The sequence below is a fragment of the Camelus dromedarius genome, chromosome 15 (assembly GCF_036321535.1).
Source record: "Camelus dromedarius isolate mCamDro1 chromosome 15, mCamDro1.pat, whole genome shotgun sequence".
Classification (NCBI taxonomy): Eukaryota; Metazoa; Chordata; class Mammalia; order Artiodactyla; family Camelidae; genus Camelus; species Camelus dromedarius.
Genome location: NC_087450.1, coordinates 18,461,112 through 18,483,096, shown reverse-complemented (window position 1 = coordinate 18,483,096; position 21,985 = coordinate 18,461,112). Strand labels below are relative to the sequence as shown.

General features: G+C 35.0%; 1 protein-coding gene across 3 annotated transcripts in view; it reads right to left on the bottom strand.

Moving 5' to 3' along the window:
* Window positions 1–21,985, bottom strand: part of WDPCP (WD repeat containing planar cell polarity effector) — a 343,492-nt gene that overhangs the window by 46,864 nt on the left and 274,643 nt on the right. For all 3 annotated transcript variants that reach the window (XM_064494449.1, XM_064494450.1, XM_064494451.1), the window contains 3 exons: window positions 16,061–16,175; window positions 13,709–13,842; window positions 9,983–10,174 (listed from right to left, as the gene is read on the bottom strand). In XM_064494449.1, the coding sequence (XP_064350519.1) occupies window positions 9,983–10,174; window positions 13,709–13,842; window positions 16,061–16,175 (441 nt within the window). The remainder of the gene's footprint in view (window positions 1–9,982; window positions 10,175–13,708; window positions 13,843–16,060; window positions 16,176–21,985) is intronic.

The window sequence follows — 21,985 nt, the reverse complement described above, 5'->3', positions numbered from 1 at the left end:
TTATCCAGGCAACTGTCTGTCCATGGACATTTAGGTTGTTTCGATGCCTTGGTTATTGTAAATAGTGCTGCTATGAACATTAGGATGCATGTATCCTTGCAAATTAGAGCTTCCTCCGGATATACACCAAGGAGTGAGATCGCTGGATCATAAGGTCAGTCTATTTTTAGTTTTTTAAAGACTCTCCATATTAATGCTTTTAATTGAAAGGAAAAGTGAACTAGGATTCCAATTAGAATTCTAAAGTAATATTTTGTATACAAGAAGTAGAAACAGATAATCATCAATAAAAATGGTCTCAGCTGAAATAGAGCAATGAGATGCAGGGAAAGAAAATGCAGTCATTCCATTTTTCTAGGAAGATGCTACTATGTTGGATCAAGATTATGAAAATGAAGTGTTACACCTGCATTTTCATCAGCCTTTTAAAGTCATTAAAAGTATACTCTACTGACTGAAGAACCGTATCGGAGAAAAATGTGTTAATGCACTTTCTATCTATGAGACTTTCAGTTAGCTGATCATTTGCAAATAAGTTGAAAATACCAAATACAATTAAGTAGTTATTGCAAAATACCAAGGCAAACTTAGACTTTATAAAATCCAAACTTGCACATACTAAGACATCTCTCATCCTATATTTATGTGGTCAGTTTTTCATCCCAAAATGAACTTAGATTGAAGTACTAGTGAGGAGATGATCAGGCCAAGATATACAGTAATGCTAAGATAAGGGAACAAAAAATATGGTGTGTAGTGAAGGGACAAATGTTAGGTGACAATGCCCTGAAGAAAACACACAAAGGAGAGAGAGGACTCCAAAATGAGAGGACTGTGGCTGGTAATATTCTTGTAACCAAGCAAGAGTAATCTGAAGTCTACTTCTACCTTCCATGAGGCATGCTCACCGTTACCCTCCGTAAACTTCATGATCCAGAATTCCCTACTCTCACTGAGTTCTCTTTCTCTCTTTCTCTCTCTCTCTCTCTCTTTCTCTCAGGTATAATTGACATATAACATAATATTAGTTTCAGGTGTACAACATAATGACTCGATATTAGGAAATATCCCCACAGGAAGTCTAGTTAACATCTGTCACCATACAAAGTTACATTTTAGTTTTTCCTTGTAATAAGAACTTTTAAGATTTACTCTATCAGCAACTTTGAGTTCTTGGTCTTAATTCTATCTTCAGGTACTTCCCAGATTGGTGAATTCTGAAATCTAGTAACTCTTTAAAGATTCTGAAAATATATGCCAGGGGTTTCAGGAACTGGTCATTAGAATTCAAGTGGGAATGCCTGTAATAAAGAACAGGGTCAGAAGTCCTAACAAGGGCATACTGAATAGGCAAATAATGTGAAGAGGAAGAACAATTATAGGTAAGTAAGGGATGAAAAAATAAAGATGTTTAAAATGTGTAGTGATCTGCCAAGAGTCTGAAAAATCTGAAAGAAGATCTCTGCTTTAACTTCAAGGTAATAGGAAGGTTCAAAGAAGGAAAACACAGAAAACCCAAATAGTATTAGCTAAACCACAGGCTATGTGATGTTACAAGTGGCCAGTGGAGGGAGATTGTGATACCAGATGAGGGATAAGTGACCATGGCCCAGTGTTTTATTTTTTTGTTCTTTACTTTTCATTGTTTTTTAAGAAAACTGTGCAGTAAAGAAAGAAATATTAAGAATTGAAAAATTCAAGCTAAGAAAGAGCAGAAAAGATAAAGAGGAGTCCTCAAGGTCTAGGAATTTCCCAATTTCAAGGATAAAAATGTTGGCAGTATCATTCCTAAAGCGAAATGTTTGTCAAGTTTAATTCAGTCAGCTTTAAGGTTGAAACTAGATCTCACACACACACACATACACACACACAAGATTCTGTTTTTATTCTTAAAAAAGCTAAATTGAAAAAAGTAGATAGAATTGATCCAAAAGTCATCAAAGGAAGAAAGTATAGAGAAGGAAAGGCATAAGCAGTCAGCATGACTAATGCCTCCTATGGAAGATATTTTAAACTTAAGAAAGCACAAAAAGCAGAAAAGCAATCCTAGTGAGCTGGAGATAGACTCAAGATTCCCATGTTCTGTGTTTGGCGAGAGAGCATATCTATTACGATGTTTTTAAGGTCACTCAATATATACATCAGGAAGAAAGTTTATTGAGTCTTTTCTGCAACTGAAAACTTTCACCAGAGTGCATCCAGGTTATTTCAAAGATCATGCAGCAACCAAAATTCTTAGCTTTTCACTAGAATTTCTCCTGAAATCTACATTTCTCCCCTCACTTTGCTGAAATTTTTAGGAACAGGAGATAGATGGCACACTTTAGTTTTACATCTTTATGAAATATTCAAGACAATAGAGAATGTTGTCTCCAATAATAATAATAATAATAAATGCAAAAAAAGCTTCATGAAATACTATCCTTTTGTTACAGTTTTTTTTTTAAAGAAATGAAGTATCAGCTACAGATAAAAACTACCAGATCGCATTCTCTTTTCTCCCTCCCCAGAGGCAATACTATTATGAATTTGGTATTTATTCCTATGCATATTCTTACTACATCAATATAGAACAACCCTGAACAACACATTGTTTTGAATGTTTTAAAATTTTTAATAGAACTACCATATGATCCAGCAATTCCACTCCTGGGTACATACCTGAAGAAAACGGAAACACTAATTCAGAAAGATATATGCACCACAATGTTCACTGTAGCATTACTTACAATAGCCAAGATACGGAAGCAACCTAAGTGTCCATCGACAGATGGATAAAAAAAATGTGGTGTATACATATACAATGGAATATTACTCAGCCATTAAAAAGAATGAATTTTGTCATTTGTAAGAACCTAGGTAGACCTGGAGCACATTATGCTTAGTGAGGTAAGTTAGCCAGAGAAAGATATATACTTTACATTTCCATTTATATGTGGAATCTAATAAATAAAACAAATGAACACATATAACAAAACAGACTCACAGAGGAACAAACTAGTGGTTACCATTGAGGAGAGAGTTCAGGGGAGGGGCAAGATGAGGAAAGGTATTAGGAGGTACAAACTATTATGTATAAAATAAGATACAAGGATGTAATATACAGCACAGGGAATATGGCCAATATTGTAAAATAACTTTAAATGGAGTATAATCTATAAAAATATCGCATCACTATGTCATATACCTGAAACTAATATAACACTGTAAATCAACTATTCTTCAATAAAGAAAAAATTTTATACAGGTGTTATTATATTGTATCATACTGTAATTCCTTTTTGCTCAACTTATTCATTTGGGATTTAATCATAAAGCTCTAATTCCTTCATTTCAACTTCTGTATATCAGTTTACCCTCTGAATACACCACAAAACACGTTTTCATTCAACTTAAATATTAGTGGACATTTAAGTTGTTTCTTTTTTTTTGATACTACAAACAGTGCTGCTACGAACATTACTGTATATATCTACTTATATACACAGGTCAGTTTTTCTTAGTGCTGGAGACTCACACCTTCAATCATATTAGCTGTTTCTAAGTTGCTCTCCACAGTGATTTATTAATTTCCTCTCCAATAAGCCATGAATGAGTTCCTTATTGCTCCACATCTTTACCTATCCAAATATATCAATTAAAAAAAGTAATATTTTTCCAATGGATACATCTCTTATTTTTAATAGCTTTCAATGAAATCTGACGTCTGTATACAAGATAAACATATATATTTCTTACAAACTTAGAAAAAGGGCCAAATCTACAAGGAAGTACAGACATTCCTTTACCCATATTTTTTGGTATGTGAATGTTATCAACTCATATGTTGTATTAATAAAATCCTCCAATACACAGAATTACGTTGTAACAGTTATATTTTGCAATATATTAAAAAGTTATTTCATGAAAGAAAAGACAAATTGATCAATGGAACAGAATATAAAGAGCCCAGAAATATACCTACACATCAGACGAGCTGACTATATCTGACAAAGGAGTAAAGGTGATTCATTAGAGAAAGGACAGTCTTTTCAACAAATACTGCTGGAACAAATGGACATCCCATGCAAAAACATGAATATAAACATGTAAAATTCAACCTTTCAGAAAATGTTCATTCAAATTAAAAGTGTTTGAGTGCAGCATTCCTGATTCTGGCAAAGTGACAATGGTGGCACTATAATTTTTGAATCTTTCTAAATCCCCACGTGAAAAAGACAGTCCAATTAAAGAGCAAAACAAAAACCCATGGATGAGTAGATGGGGATAAAGAGAGAACACAGTATGTATGACTATATACTTCAATAATGTAACTAAAGTACAACTATTTTTAAATGGAAGGGGTAGAAACAAGAAAAACAGAGAACAAAAAGTTCTTGAATGTGCTCAGTAATTTATATATTAGTAGAGGTAGTATGATTATTCTGAGACTGTTAGGTATGTACCATGGGATAAAGTAAACAAGTAATTATGGGACATTACAATTCATCCCTTGTATCCCTGAAAACTAGGATTTCTGGTGTAGAAGAAAGATACAGATGTAATGAAGACGTTAAAATTAAAAACCCTGTAATTCTTAACATGAATTAAAAGTATCAATATGAACTCACTCTGAATATACACATGTACAAACTTTCTAGCTCTCTCTACTAAAGACACCTAGAAATAATGACCAACCCAGTAACAACAACACAATAGCCTTAGCTCCAAAACTTGGGCTTAAAAATACCATTTTCCAGTAAAAGAAACCATAGCTTATTGAAGAAATTTCTAATTCTGGGTTTGGGCAGGAAATGTGCAACAGGAGCATGGAACATTCTGTCATACCAGATAGAGGGAGGCTACCCGAGATGACTAAGGTCATGACAAAAAGAGAGGCCAAAGTTAAGAATCTGAACTTTCAAAAGGATAACAATGATAATTTATGAAACCCATTAAGTCCAATATGTTTAAATTCATGAGTTCATAATGCTATTTGAAAAACAAAAGCTGATTACCTTCAGGGAGTGACAGGGAACCAATTCAATCTTGAAAACTAGTAGGTAAAAGAAACAGATGTTTACCTTGAGTGTACTAAATGAATTCAGCCACTGGGATAACAAATGGGAGATGAGTAGAAGTGTCTCATTATAAAAAGCATCCCAATTAATAAATAAAAAATGGTAATATCATTAGTTATCACCATTTTGCAACCCTAATGAATTAATGGATCTAGGCACTGATTATCAATAGCTGCTGACATCAAAGAAGAGAGACAACCAAAAGAGAAAGAGAACCTGACATTACGTGTCTTCTGATAAAAAGCCAGTCTATCTATTGCTCGTAGTCTTGCCAAAACTGACTATTAACTTGCAGAATTTTCAAAAGACAGAGAAACATGTTGAACCACAACATAATTATGGAAACAGCAAAATCCAGACTGTGAGACACTGCGGTTTCAACAAATTTTAAGGAAAAGAAAGGGATGGAGGGGGAACTTGTAGATTAAGAGAGATTTAAGAGACACATTAATGTATTTTAAATAGATACTATTAAACTACAGTTTTGGGGATTTATATTTAGGTGATAAAAAATATATGAGTATATGTGTGTAAAAGTCAGAATAGTGTTTACTTAGGGACACCAGGAAAGGGCTGAGATCAAAACAGAGTACATGGCAGTATTTCTGGGTGTCTGGCAAAGTTCTGTTTCTTGACCTGACTCTGGTCCAGGGGTGTTTTTTTGTAAAAGCTCATTAAGCTATACATTTACTCTGTGTGGTTTTCTTTAGTGTGCTTTATAATAAGGAGATTAAAAAAAAATCACCTTTAAAATAGAAAATCTTGGTTATCTGGTTGAAAGCTAACACAATGTATACATTTCTTTGGAAGAGATGTTTCTTAAATATTTTGGCTTTTCAGTTGAATGCACTGATAATGCTTTCTGAATGTTTCTTTATCAAGTTATACTGTATTAAAAGTTGGTCACATTTTAATTTCCCCATCAATTGGCTGCTCCTCTAAATCACTGTGAAAATAGTTTTTAATTTTTATGGGGAAAAAGTTATCTTTGTGAGGTTGTTAAGGCTAGGGAAATGTAACAAGTTTAAAGGTTTAATAGTCTAGCTTATGTGTTTTTGATTAACTTAGTAAACAAATACAAGTGATCTTTTATAAGTAAGATATCTTGAAACTACCACCAAGAGTAAGTTGTGTTGTCATCACATTTTTTGACAAAGTGAATGAATTAAATAGTTCTAGGATGATGGTGATCACTTTTTCCAAAAGGAAGGATAAGGAGTATGTGGAATTTAAATAAAAATGAATACCATGCTATATATGATAACCCACACAAACACTATTAAATATTTTTAAATGAATTTTACTGATAATGCTTTTTGTGCATACTGTTGTGTAATTTGCAAAAGAAAATCTTCTTCCTAAACTACATAACTCTGTCTGTTCTATGCTTCTAATTAAGATATGTACTGTTGTTTAGAGCTCTGTGGTGTGAAATTAGACCAGCAGTTTTCTGATATCCATAAAAATAAATTAAAAAATGTTCCTCCTCTGAAAGACAGATAATTCAGTCACAGAGAGCTTATTTCTATGTTTCCTTTGTTTTCTTTTTTTTTTAGCTGCTTGGTAAGCCAATTTTCTACTTAGAATCTACTGTTAAAACTCTCATTTGGTTCAGTATGTGGGCTTTATCCTTTCCATGGTGTGTTATGTGAAAAAGATGGCTTTAAACTTTTTTTTTTTTTTTTAGCTTGCTGTAAAGCAGTGGTTCTCAACTTGGATGCACATGAGAATCACCTAGGGAACCTGTAAAAGAAATCTGATGCGTCCTCCCCCTCTGGGGATTCTGCTGTAACTGGTCTGGGGAGGCCCCTCTATAAAAGCTCTGCAGGTGACTGTGCGGTGCTGCCAGGGCTGGAAGCACTACTCTAGGATCCTGCCATGTCCAAATAAAAGCTTATTATCTTCTCTGATTGAACTTGGATAGGAAATGATTTTTTAAAATTCTATAGTTTAATAGATGCAAAGGTTAAATTTCTCCTCTATGAGGCTGTGACTTTTTTAGTTTGAATTTTAGGGTTCAAGAGTGTATCATATATTCTGAGGATTAGTTCAAGGAGTCTATTGATCTGCTGGTGAAAAAAATTTAAAGACATATGCCTGAATATTACTTTTATAGACAACTGGTTTTAGTTCATGATATCCTAAAAAATGTGCTACAATTCAGAGTTAAAGATTATGTCTTCACATACACAAAAAGAAACTATTTCCCTAGACAGTTCTTCCAAAAGACGTTCACCTTTTGCATACAGAAGTTCACATGAGGTTCTAAAAAAGAAATCTTTACAAAATTTTCCAACAGTTTAATTTTGATAGACTGACTGAAAGGGCCAAATCCAAGACAAAAGCTACTTGCCAAAAAAAGTGAATTATATGTCTTAACATACTAGGATCAAAAAAGGCGACATTAACTATGCAATCAGTGATGAACAATTAAAAATCATGTGCATATATCAATACAACTTTATGAAAATCTATTAAAATACTTAAATAAAGTAGTTAATTTTCCAGAAATACAAATTAAGGAAAATGACTCAAGGAAAAAATAGAATTCCTGAAAAACAAACAACCCTTGAATAATGGAATCAAACATACAAAAATCTATCTTCCTTGAAAGACATCACACCCAGGCGGTTTTACATGAGTTTTACCAAACATTCAAGTATCAGATCATTCCTTTTGGTACTGTTCTGGAGAGGAGAAAAGGAAAAGCCTAGTCAAATCACTCCAAGGGCTAGTACAACTTTGATACGAAACTTAGAAAGGATAGTAAAAGAAAGTAAAATTGTGCGCCAATCTTCAGCAAACTAAATCCTCTTCAAAGCCCCACCCTTATTATCTCTCTAAAAAGATTCAGTCATTCCCTTCTGGCTCTTATTTACACATGCTCTACCCACAGCACCATTTAACACTTTAGTGCGCTTGTTTTGTATTTGTCATCAGTAGACACTAAGATCCTTGCAGGCAAGGGTAGTTTTGTGTTCATATCCCCTGGCATGAAATACAGTGCTGCTCCCTGGTCATGCTCAGTAGTTGCTGAATGATGTGGAAAGAGAGGGAAGGACCTCTCAGGTAGAAATAACGGTAATATGTACAGACAGGAGGTGGGAAATTAAGAGGCAGTGAGTAAACTGTTTGGCTAAAACACAGGTTTGCATGAGGAAGTAACATTGGAAAGATAGGTCAGGCCAGTCAAGGTGAGCTTTTCAGTGCCAAGGCTAAGTTTAGTTTCAGTATCTACTGAAGGCATCTGAATAGGAGAAGGCTAAATCAGATCTGTACTTCAGAATCCAGACGAGCACTGTTTAGAGCTTCCAGGGACCCATCTGGTTTAAATCCATCATTTTAAAAATGAGAAAACTCAAGTCAGAGAGGGTAGGTGATCTACGTAAGGCCAAAGAACGCAGAACTAGTTAAAGCAGACAGAAGCTTAGAGGGAGTAAATGTAATTAAAGTCACATAGTACATGGTCCAACCAATAGGCAAACCCAGGTTTGTCCAACTCCAAAGTCCATAAACTAGGAGACACCAGGAGATGAGGCATCGACACCCTTTTTGAACAGTCCTATTTTCATGTAATATACTCATGTCAAATAAAGGTAATTTGTGTAATGTAAAACTAAAGGCTGATTTATAGTAGTTTTACTTTTAGTGTAAGATACAACATTTAATAGACTTCTAATTAGCTTTATTGCATTAAGTCATTTTGATGAACTTTTTATTCAGTTAGCTTCTGGACCCAAGATCAGCAAAATGGTGGTCATGAACAGGAAGTGAAAGGAATAAAGCACTTTCTTGGCCTCACAAAATCCATATGCAAAGCATTACAAGTGGTTTGTTACTGCAACAAAACTGGAAAAGTTCCAGCAAAAGGAAAATTTATCAATCAAGAAGGACTCTTCAGTCTTAAAATTTATAAAACTAGAAATAGGTAGGGATAGAGAAAACTTGGACATGTTCTTTATCTCTCAGAATACTAATCCTGAGAAATACTTCTTAAAGCCTAAAGATAATGGAGTTAGAGACAAACATAGGAACATATTATTTCATTCGAGCCAAAACAAACAAACAAACAAAATCACCCAAACCAAAAACAAACAAACAAAACCAGTGAGGGGGGTAGCATTTTTAACTTATTAACAAAAGAAACAAAATTTCATACTAAAAGTATTGATTGGTACAAGCTGAAAATACCCATAGGTTCACAATAACAAATGATGATGGAAACATTATCTGGAATAGATAAGGTGAAATACTGTCCTCACCTCCTAGATTAACCCTTTTGGTGCTCCTGTCCCAGGGAGGATACTTGACTGAGAAAACTGTTGCTCTAAGGCCCTCCTTACAAATTCTTGCCCAAGCCATGGTTTGGTACCACAGGGTTTTGTACAAAACAGGTATTTGACTAATGTTTGTAAATTACCTAACTGAAGTTTAAAGAAGGTGACTGTTAATACAGCTTTAACAGGCATGAAATCACGAGAAAACAGCAATGACAATATTAACAATGATAATAACAAGAAGTCACAGTAGTGATCAGTGACTGAGCATTTAATATACACAGCATTGCTCTAAATGTATATATTAACACATTTATCTTCATTAACTATTTTTCAAATAGTGAAACCACCATTTACAGAGGTTAGAAACTTGCTCAAGGACAGAGAGCTAGGTAGTGACGGAGCTAGGATTTGAACTCAGAAGTCTCTGCTACTAATCACTAGGTTATTCAGGCCAATCCTCAAACTGTCTGTGTATCCTCTAGATACGATACTTTTAAGGATCCCATTTCATATGTAATTTCCTTTGTTGAATATTTAGAAAAATACTTTAAAAAAGTATTCACATTTATTTCAGAATAGAAAAACTAATAATCCTATTTTATTTGCTCTTCAATAAAATGTATATATTTGCTTTAGATTTACCTCCAGTCTTCCTTGAGCATAACCCAGGAGCAGCAGATTGGCTCTGTCCTTCTCAGAAGAAATGGGGGCCCAAGGCCAAGCATCATCACTGACCAGCGGCCACCAGCAAACAACTACATCCTGAACATGATTGACAGCTAGACGACGCTGTGTTGTCCTGTTTGCCGGACCAGGTATTTCATAATAGGAAATCTAATGGTTTGGAAAAAAAAAAGCAGACAGAAATCATTTTTTTAAAATGCAAAATCCTCAAAGTATTACAAAAAATTAAAGCATCTGTAAATGTAGATAAATGCAAGTAAATATGCATGTTAAACATGTGCTTAAGGAGGTGTCAGAATTTACCGAATTCTTTTGACACATATATAAAAAAGACATATGTTCACAATTCTCCCCATTTTTAGCAGAGGAAGGGAAAAGGAGAAATGTGAGTTAGGGAGGAATTGTTCGTAGCAATCCCAATCAATACCAAAATGTACAGTCATGGTTGCTTGACAGCATCGACCTACACATAGGATTTAAGACCAACTATATTAAATGACAAGTTCAGTACTGCTGACCAAGAGTGCCCGACTACTATTTAAGACATAACATATTAACAATGACTGACAACAACAAAAAGAAAAACAACTTGAGGCAAAAATCACTTTAAAGAATATATGAGACACATACACACAAATTCTGCATAAAGGGATAAGCCACAGCATCGTGTGTAAAAGTTTATGCAGCTTCTGAGAATTATGCTCCTCTTTCTTAGGAAGGATTTGTAGAATTTATTATTCAAACTATGTTATTTTGGAACATGGTTATTTGAAAACATAAGCATGGCACCATCTGGGTGACACATGCCAAGGAAATATAGATTGCACCGTATTTCTGCTTAAGGAATTAATGGAAGGTTGATAGCTTGGAAGAAAAAAAAAAACTATCTTGCCATTGCTGGTCAGCAATAATCGAACCACTTTCTGGGGATTAAGCGCATGGCTAAGCCTACTGGACCAGACACTAGCAAAGGGCAGGGGGTCTTCTTATCAGAGAAATGCTTCTGGAGCCAGTCTCACTACATGACAGATTGCTTTCATATTACTGTCTGCAAGGCAACAAAGGATGGCAGTAATGCGATAATGCCAGAGTGCAATGGGTGTTAAGAACCCGTTGCATTTATGTATTGTATTTAGTAAATAATCAGGCTCATCCAAATTGTGATCTCACCACTCAACCAAGGCCATTAAAATCAAGGTTAATGCTTTAATAATCCTCTGCTATTTTTTAAAAATATGGTCAAAAGGAACCCTTTTCTATTTGCATGGCCATAATATTATTGACCTCTTCATCCTCTGAATGCACATCAAAAGAAACTGAAATCAAAGTAATTACCGGTGTTGTACACTCACGGTAAACATTTAACTCCTTGTACTGTCCCTTCACTGTTAAATAAATTAAATTGGATTTTTAAAATGTTGACAGGAAAACTTGTTAAAGGTCAGTAGTTTCAGGATATTTACCCTGTATTTTTCTTTGCCAAAATTGTTTCAATCTAAAAGAATTAAATTATGGTACAGGTCTAAAGAAAAGCAGAATTATAATACTCTACACTGTTTCCTTGTTTTAAAATCCAAATGGGCAATGACAGACAACACAGATGTACTTGATGCTTTGAAGTGTAAATTCTTATAGTTAAGCTCTCAATATCACTATCTTAACTAGTTACCTTCTTATTTGAGAGAAATACCACAATGGGATTGCTAAGTCCTTAAAAATACATACACATTATTTTGATGTCCTACTTGCTATGTAAACATGTTACTATGAATTTTGAGATGAGGAAACTGACTTAAAATAAGAGACTGGCACTTTCAATCCTCACATAATGCAAATCACGTGTTATCTGAAATTTCACGTTTGCCATGAGTTTTAACGTCATCAGTATTCTTTCATGATGGTCAAGAGGGCAAATGAAATGAACAAGTTTCTTAAAACAGCCTTCCGATAGACAAGTGGCAGTTTTATTACTAAGTAGTAAATATCTATATTTAAACTATTGAACCAGAAAACAAAATCCATGGGTTTTCCAAAGGGAAGCAGGTTACTTCTCTATTGTACAGAAATGATGTGGAGTGCTCATATTCTTTATTTCTCAAATCTAAAGGCGGAATGGATTAACAAGAAAGTAACTCCCTTAATCAAGGTTTAAGGGCCCATATGCTAGATCTGTTTTCCACATCTTTTCATAAGAAAAGATGATATCCTGGTAGCTTCGCTCTGCTCTCATTAATGGGTAGCTACTGTCCTTCAGCTGAGAAGACTTTAACAAACTATCCATCACACCTAAGATGGAGAAACTAGTTACATAAAATTTTGTATAAATGCATTAAAAACATTTACTTTAATAGTCTGAGTTAGTGCATATTGGTGCATTTTACATATCAGTATTAGTAAATAAACAATATTTCAAGTAAAGCTACAGTTAGCTATTCTGGAAAATAATATCCTTTTACAAATGCTAATATCAATTTTTTTTTACTAACTTAATCCATGGGGACCACTGATTTCCAGTTTTAAAAGTGCAATATTATCCAAACTGTCACAGAAGCTCCACAAAGCTGGCAAACAAAATTGTAGTTTATAACCACAGTGAAAAATTTATTTAATATATTTTATCACATGTTAAAAATCTTCTTTATAAGAATAGATTTTTTTCTGCCAAATAAAATTAAGTCCTTCCACACCACTACCACCTCAGTCACAATAAGAATCCAAAGGGCAAAAGGTTAGGTTAAACACTACTTTTTCAAAAACACACACACACAAAGTTTCAAGCCATAAAACTGACTTTTAAGAATTTTTTGCCCTTGTTACAGATACTCTAGGTATGGCATAAGTGTGCATCTTTTTTAAGGAAGCTGTATATCAGCTCTGTTCCCAGTGAACAGTGAACTGTCTCAAATCCACGTCACAGAGGCTGGATCAATCTTGCAAACACAAGTCATTGCTGAAAAGAGGCCTTGAACTGAAACAGCCTGGAAAATGTATTAGATACTCATCCTAGCAGAGAGTATGCTTTCCAAGCAGTTAAAATGTAATGTGGCAAAAACTTAAATTAAACACATCATTTAAAATAAAAATCCTGCCTTAACAGATGTAAAATCCCTGATATAAGGAAACAAATTACGTGGAGTTACTGAAGGTAGAGATACTAACACATGAAGGAGATTTCTTTTTGCATTTTTCTCCAGTTATAGTTGGGTGGTGGGGGAGCGGGGCTGAGGGAGCATCTTCCCACTACTTGTTTATTATATTTTTCTATTAATCTTTTAAAGTGCCTTCTTCCTTCTTTCTTTTCTTGTGAAATGGAAGCCAGAGCATCTATCCTTGCCCAGAAAGATGATATGAGGTCTTAAGGAAAAATGAGAATTATATATATACTACCACTAGCAAGGAAACCATTTTCCAATGTGTAACTTGCCTCTATTATCTGTCTCTGACTTCCATAAGTACTATATAAATTGCTCCAAACATGCCATTGCTAGACTCCCCCCATAATAGGAGTTAAAAAGAAAACTTTGGATGGGCACTTTTCATAGTTAATCAAGCTTAATCCTATAATAACTCTGGTTTTTCTGAAACCTGGAAACAGTCAAGAAAAATGAGCATAACATCAACTCATGTGATACCCTAGCATACTTTAATAATTAACAGTATGACCACATAAACTGAAATCTCTACCTTATAATCCAAGGCTGAGAGCTTTTCCAGTCTTTTGTTTGTATCAGGAGAATCCATCTTCTTGGTAAACTGAATAAAACATAGCTTGTTTTGTGCCAAAAATGATAAGATGATAAAGCTGTCTGTGAGAAGAGCTTTGAAAATAAATTGATAATACGATCAGATACTAAGTTAGAATAGTAACAAATTGATAGTTTTTTCCACTGAAATATTATAAAAAGCTATTTTTAGAAGATAAGTAAATATTAATTGAAATAATAAAGTCTCTTAAATACTATGATGATATTCTACAAGGATATTAGAGATACTGGGAATAAACAATAACCATCAATCTAATCATGCATGGATTTAATATTTTTCCTTTTTTTCCTGAAACCATTTCAATATACACTGATGTTAGGGGACAACCTCCAAATGAGATGTATTTGGAATGGGGCTAAGAAAACCATAAAATAAAGACAGCTTCACACCTGAATGTAAAATGAAAACATTTACTTTTATTTGTGCTTAGCCTTTAGTCCTATGCTATATAAACCATCTGAGAATAAGTTGGATTTATTAGAGGCTAAGGTCAGTATTTTCTACAAACCTTTTTCTAAAATTTTTCATCAATGAACCTTCTTTTTGAGGGTATACATGCTGAATGAAATAAAGCATCTTATACCCAATATGTGTGTTACCTAAATTAATATTTAATAATGAAGATTAGCAAAAATATTTCTATAGCTTTATTTGTAAAGAACACAAATAGGTAGATAATTAATATTCATGGTTATATAATGGACCATTAATGTTGTAAAATTATTAATAAAAACATATAGTAGGAATTTGAGAAATGTTTTATATTATTCCCAGCATAAAGAAATTATTAAATTTTTATATATTTTTCTTTACTCCCATACTCCTGGCTGTGCAAGCAGTAACCAACAGTAGATCCACACAATTACAGGCAAATCTGGAGAACTGCCAAGAAATCACATTGTTATCGTGGTCTCATGAGAGTGTATTATTTGGGGTATAAATAAAAGAAACATGTGAAAAAAGATATCTCAGCGACATGAATAGTGTTGGAAGTTCTTTTAATTCTTATAGAGGAGCATCAATATGATAAAATCATCATAGCCACTATTTTATTTGCAGTGTCAATGAAGGGGTCAATTATTAGACATATGAAAATGGAACTTCTTCCATAGAGAAGCTTCCTTAGCACCACGTTCCTATAAGGAAGAGGAAATGGAACACTTACAATCCTACCCTCAGCTTATTATTATCAGGGATATTGCTAATGACAGCCATACTGCAGAGTGCTTTTCTCTAAGAAGATGAAATTGGGTCAGATTTATTCCGAGGTAGTTAGTGAGCACACACAGCAGAAGGAAGGTTTCTGTATTCTCACCTCTGTCCTTTCCACTAGACCACATCTTCCTTTGATTATTTAGTTCAAGATACTGACCATTTTCAATCTCTAATGATAATGCAATCTGTTTCTTAGACCTCTTTTTACCTTGAATAAAAATAATATAATTGTAAAACTTTAGGAGTCAGCACAGTGTAGTGCAGCCAGAACCCGGGTTCAAATCTCAGCACAGTCATTTTTAAACCGTTCCTTAGTATCTCATTGGGCATGTTCCTTAGTATCTCAACTTCAAAATCCTTATCTATAAAAGGGAAATAACCATACCTTACAATGAATAGTTTTTTTTTTTTAATTAAATGAAATAGGTAAGGTGGCACAGCACAGAGCCTTTTAGAGCCCAATAAATGTCAGTATCCTACCTTTTCAATAACTGGCTTAAAATCTTTTTTTTAAAATGTGCTTTGTAGCAATTATACACTCACTGTGGTATCACTTAATAGGATTCAGATTTATCTAGTATATTTGACACTGATTTTTGATATTTAGAAATACTGCCCAAACTCTCTCAAAAGTTAGTATTTGTGGACTTTGGGAACAGTCTTCCTAGGAGTCAAAGCACAGGGTTTTTTGTTTATTTGTTTGAACTGGTGGCTGTGTTGACACATTTTGGTTATGTATTCAAAATTCACTGGAAAATAAGAATATTTGAAAAGTCAATCCACTAAAAGAAAAAACACCTATTTTGAAATTATGTTCACTTTTTTTAAAGAAAAAGTAAAAAATACTCAAGAATATGAGCCTAACACTTGACAGAAACTTTGATATTAAATATTAGTCAAAACTTGTATTGGTCCCAGGGGTTGAAACTATGCCATTACAAGCAATTACTTGTATTTGAAAGTCCCCAGTGGTAATAATTAGTCTACCTGTTGACACACCGTTTCTCCTGCCCCTCCGTTAATGTAGGCAATTGATTTGCACATGGGGGTAATTACCATCACTGATGGTGTCTGAGATGAGTTTCCCCACCAGGCTTCTGTCAATCACCACTTTCTCCAGCTGCGGCCCGGAAAGGCTTAGGGACACCAGCACACCTGAACCAAAGAGGAGCTAAAACCAGGTAAAGGGGGGGAGGAGGAGGGAGACAAACTGAGAATTAGAATCTTTTAAAAATCTCTTTCCAAATGTACAACTTATACAGATATTTACATGTGCATCTACACCATGGAATTACAAAGCGTTTTTCTTCACAGAAAAACAATCACTGACATTATGAGTAAAAAGATACAGGTGGCCAAATGATGCAACACAGTAAATGCATTGATTAATGCTACATGCAGAAACTGAATTTAGTTCATGTTTGCTTATAAGTCTAATCTTCTAAATACTTAGAAAATACCTGGGCAGAAAAAGTTACTTTGCGTTGCATTCAGAAATGTGATGTGTTCTATTAAAATATTTTCAAAGATTACTATTTATATCAGAAATTAAGATTTCTTAAATATTGAAGTCATTGCTACACATTAGAAAAGATGCCACCATTACAATATTAACAAGTATTATGATTTATTTGGAATTTAAACCGCACTTCTACAAATAAAGATCTTGCCTAAAATATTAAAACTCATGTAAATCAAGGCAATTAAAGTAAAATGTTAAATATTAAAATTCATAAATAACACACACCAGAAATAATTTCTCAAGGAGAGATAAAGAAATATAATAAATTACACAGGCTTTGTTATCAGTGTTCACCCAACCACCCAACAAAAGATGACTGGATATCACCATTATGATTTTATACTGCTCCTTTCCATTTGTGGCAGCATAATTCATTCAGCTCCAAATGTTTAAAACTCCTGAAAGGACTATGCATATGCGTATGCTTGTTATCTACGAGATTATGAAATATCAACATTGGAAGAAATTGTTTCACCTTCAAGGCAACAGACTCAAAGCAGATGAATCATGGAATAGCATATGGCATAAAGAGAAAAAACCAATTGTCAGTAAACTAATCATGAATATGCTAGTCAAACCCAAAGATAACTATGATTTTAAACAAAACAGGGGAATTCCCCACCTACCTAGGCATCATGTCCCAGCTAGAGAGGATAATTCTGTGACAAGACATATTGAGACATGTGTGCGAGAGGCACAGCAAGAGGGACCAGGTTAGTATAAAAAAGGCCACTGTTCCCTACTGCCTAACACATTCCAGACACATGAATCAGAAAAGAAACCAAAGAGTCCCACATGACTTAATGAACTGGCCATTTCATGTTAATGCCCTTAAAGGGGGTAGAGGGCAAGGGGGAGGTGGACCTAATCATCTCTATTGGTTTCGGAGACTAATAAGAGAAGGCACATTTGTTCCAAGAATTTCAAAATACTTCACAAATTAATCTCTACTGAATTACATCCAGCCCTGCAATATACCTGGATGACAAACACTGATATTTCCCTTTTAAGGAATTCCCCCATAACAATATAAACATGTGGTCTCACCTCCTACATTCTCCCTTCTCAGGCAGACAATTTTAGGGTCATCTTTCATATCTACTTCTCATTGTAATCACTTTTTTCTCTCTTCCCCATTTATTCAAAATACTTCAAAAATTTGTCCTTTTCTTTTTATTTTTACCTGCTAAAACTTTACACCTACACTCTTAAGCACCTCTTAATTATTTACTGCCTACTAGCTCCTCATGATACTAGCTAGGGCACTTTTATCTTTGTATCTTCAGTGCCTAGAACAATGCCAAGCACATAGGAGGTGCTAAATAAATGTTTAGAGAAAGGATCATAATTAACACATCATAAGATCAAATAATTCATAGCTGGAGGGAAACCTGGTTTAAGCTTCCACTTCCACATGACATGGAAGTTCCTTCTGCAGCATTCTTTCAAGCATCCTTCAAATACACAGCCCATGTTTGACTGCTGCCAGTGACCAGAAGCTCATTACCTTACAGGAAAGCCATTCCACCACTGGATGGTTCTAATCAATTTAAAGATCATTCATTCAGTTTTTTCATTCAAGAGAAACTGAACATTATATGCCAAACAGTAAACTACATTTAGTGGTTCAAAAGTGAATCAAATATAATCCTTAAAATAGGTTAAATATAGGTTAGTAGAGAGAGGTAGGGATATAAGCAAATAAGTGTAATAAAGTGCTGCTACTGGTCCTATTATAAGAGTACATACTGCAGAGACTGGGAGGACTGAGAAAGAGGTGGCAATGCTTGATCTTGAGGTGAAAGTTAACACTGCCTTATAAGAACTTCTACAGTAGCCCCAATTTCTCTTCTATAGTGCTCTTTTTGAATATTAAAGGATAATAATATAGTGGTTAAGAGCACAGACTCGGAAATCAGAATGAAATCAGCACTGGCTCTCCTTCTTATAGCTGCGTGACTTTGAGGGAGTTAACCTCTGTGACTTCATTTCCCCCTCTGAAAAGAGACTTAATAGTATCTACTTCACAGGATGAGGATTAAATAACTTTTAAACGGTATTTAGAATAACGTCTGGCACATAGTAAATGTTTGTAATTATTATTATTATCATTATTGTTCAACCACTACTCATATGAAGTGTTTTCACTATACTGTTTGCCATCCTTGAACAGATTCTTTTTTATCTTTTAAAAAATCTTGTGCCCAGACTGGACTCAATGTTAGACATGGAACACCAGACTCCAGGTGAATTGTAACCAGTACAATCTTTTGTCATTGTTCCCATTTACCATGATTTAACAAGGATATTGTCTCTAAGATATATGCAAGTTCCTTCAGAACTTTGGAATTTAATTTGTCCAAATCTCAAACTTCTTGTTCCTTATTTTGTGCTTTTACAACCACTATCATGAACTAACTGTCTCCTAATAAAAATTACTTTTTTCTATGTATAAGCACTTGTTATGTTATAAAATTCTAAAAGACTATTTTTGTCAGATGGAGATGGAAAGTACAACTGTGAGTGTAGGTAAAAGAGGGAACTTAAGCTGGAAAGATTTGAAGGGAAGAATCAGTGAGACACTTGGAAAGCATGCACACACCAGCAGACAACTGATTTACACATGGTGGTAGAGGCGGTGATTTGGGGACTGTGGATCCTGCGAGTGAGCCTGGATGTAACTTCAGTATCTTTCTCAAAGGATGGGTGCAGCCTCTTATGCATACATTCACTCATTCATTCCACAAGAGAATATTTAGTATTTTGTATGAGCCAGGCTCTGTTCTAGGTGCTGAAAACACAGCATTGAACAAAACAGACAATGCCCTTGCCCCACCTCCCTTCAGGAAGCTTGCATTCAAATGTGGACCCAGGCAATTAAAAAATAGTTTTAAAATAATGTCAGAGAGCAGTAAGAACCCCAGAGGAAAATAAAGCACAATAAGGATGGAGGTTTTAGTAAGGTGCTGTTTTAAGCAGATGACTAATAAAGAAATAAAAAAGGCCTCTCTTAGGAGATGAAATTTGAGTACAGATCCAAATGAAGTGAAGGAACAAGCCATGTGATTATCTGAAGAGAGGGAGTTTGAGGCAGAAAACAGCAAATGCAAAAACTGAGGTCAGAATGTGCCTAGGACAACTGAGGAAAGGTAGGCCAGTGTTGCTGGAGGGGAGTGAGTGAGAGGGAAAGTCAGAGGGAAATCAGAGACGTAGTTTAGGGGCCAGCCTACATTGGACCTCTTTGATGAGAAGCCACTGGGGTTTAAGCAGCAGGGAATTACAAAATAATTTATGTTTTAAAGAGGAATTGGGGCAAGAGTAGAAGCAAGGAAATCACAGGAGGCTATTGCAGTGGTCCAGGTGAGAGAGGATGATGGCTTGACCTAGAACTGCAATGCTAGAGGAAACAGTATGTGGATAGAGTTGAAACACATTTTAAAGGGGATCAACCAGGACTTACCAAAGGATTAGATGTGGCATACAACAGAAAAACTCAAAGGTTTTTGGGAAACTGGGTTTACTGAGACAGAGGACACCTGAGAAGAAGCAAATTTAAGATTAGGGGCAATCAAGAGTTTGGTTGTAGACATGTTAAGTTTAAGGTATCAAGTAGTCTGAAGTTCAGGGTGAAGTGGGGGCTGGAGATTATATTTGAGTCATCACCAATGTAAAGGTAGTATTTAAAGTCATGGAACTGGATAAGCTCTCCTTAAAAAATGAGGGATGAGGTCATAAGGGTGGGACCCTAATTTAATTTGACTGGTGTCCTTGTAAGAGGAAGAAGCACCAGAGGGCTCTCTCTTTCCACGTGCACACACAGAAGAAAGGTCATATGACAACAAAAAAAGAAGATGGCTGTCTACAAGCCAAGGAGAGAAGCCAAACAGCACCTTGGTCTTGGACTTCTAGCTTCTAGAACTGTGAGAGAAAATAAATTTCTGCTATCCAAGCAAAAAAAAAAAAAAAAAAAAAAAGAAAGAAAGAAAGAAAGAAAGAAAAGGAAAAAGAGAAAGTGGTTTAAAGTCTGAGCTCTGAGATAGTTGAATCTTTAGAGATGTTAAAAGATCAGGTTACCCTCTTACTGAATCCTGGTTTGGGTACTCATTAGGCTCAAGGTATGTCCATCATTTTAAATTTCTAAATATCTTTTATTCTAGTGGTATACTTAATATCAGTTTTTGGAATAAGAAGGTATAAGTACATTAATAGGCTAATTAATGAATTTTTATAAAACAACCTGTGGAGAAGCATAAAGTTTCCAAGTACTGGTGCCAAAGATTTTCCTGGATATGCTAATTGAGATAAACAGAATTAGGGGGAAAAAACAGTCTGCAACTCAGGAAAATAGTCTAGTGCAGACAGGAAAATGCTTCTACCTGTTTCCCCTAAAGGTTAGTTCTTAAGCCCTTCAAAACAGAAAGGGCCTCCGCAAGTTTGGCAGGACAAGAAGGAAAAAGGGCTCTAATATATTGTCCTATTCCATTTTAAGGAATTGGAGAATTCAACAGCTCACAAAATGAAAAAGAGCAGACAGAGAGGCAAAGGGAGGCACTTCCAGAGCAGATCTGAGTTTGAGAAGAGAGCCACAGGATGAATAAATGAGAAAGCCCATGGGATTTCCTAACACCGTTCCAATTTTAATGTTGTTCTTTGTGCAGAAGATGACTGAGGCAAAATAGGAACAGAAGCTTTTCCTTTTCTGATACCATTCCAGACAGGAAGACCCTCCTTGCTGTTTCTGCTCTGACCATGTTTCTTTCTGTTGCCTTTATCATTTTCTCCTTCTCATTTTCTTCAATAAGCTTAGAGAGATGTGCTTTCTCTTTTAAGAAACTGACATGATTTTCATGATCTTCAGATGGCTCTTTAAATTGCTTTCTCTTAACCTTATATTGAGTACTTAATTAGAAATGGCACTGAGAGAAGAAAGAGAAAATTTTATCAGATGACATCATTAAGCAAAACAAATCATAAGCAACCACAAGAATCTAAGTTTCATTCCTTCAGCAGATCAAAAATATGCGAGCACCTCCTATATATGCCAAGTATATAGAGCGACGTACAGCGGTGAACAATGCAGGCACACGTTGGCAAAATACGGCAGAGCACCTCATCTCAGAGAGAAGTGGAGGTTTTCGTTAGGATAGATGGCTGCTTCCTAGACAAGGGAATTCGGCAGCCGTAAAGAAGATAAATGTCTCATACTTGGTATTGAAGAACTGGCACAGCGAGTAACTGCGAGTGAGCTATTTTACAATAGTAATCACACACAGTTCAACTGAATTCAATATTCTCATTGGTTAAGAAAACTCCAAGATCCATGTGATTATTATCACATCTGGGGAGAATTGCAAAGTAAAGGTATGGAGGGTCAATACTAAAACTCAGCAATGGGTGACAGGTTCAATCCTTGATGTAAGAGGTGAATCACGGACAGGGCAGCCAAGACTGACCCCGTG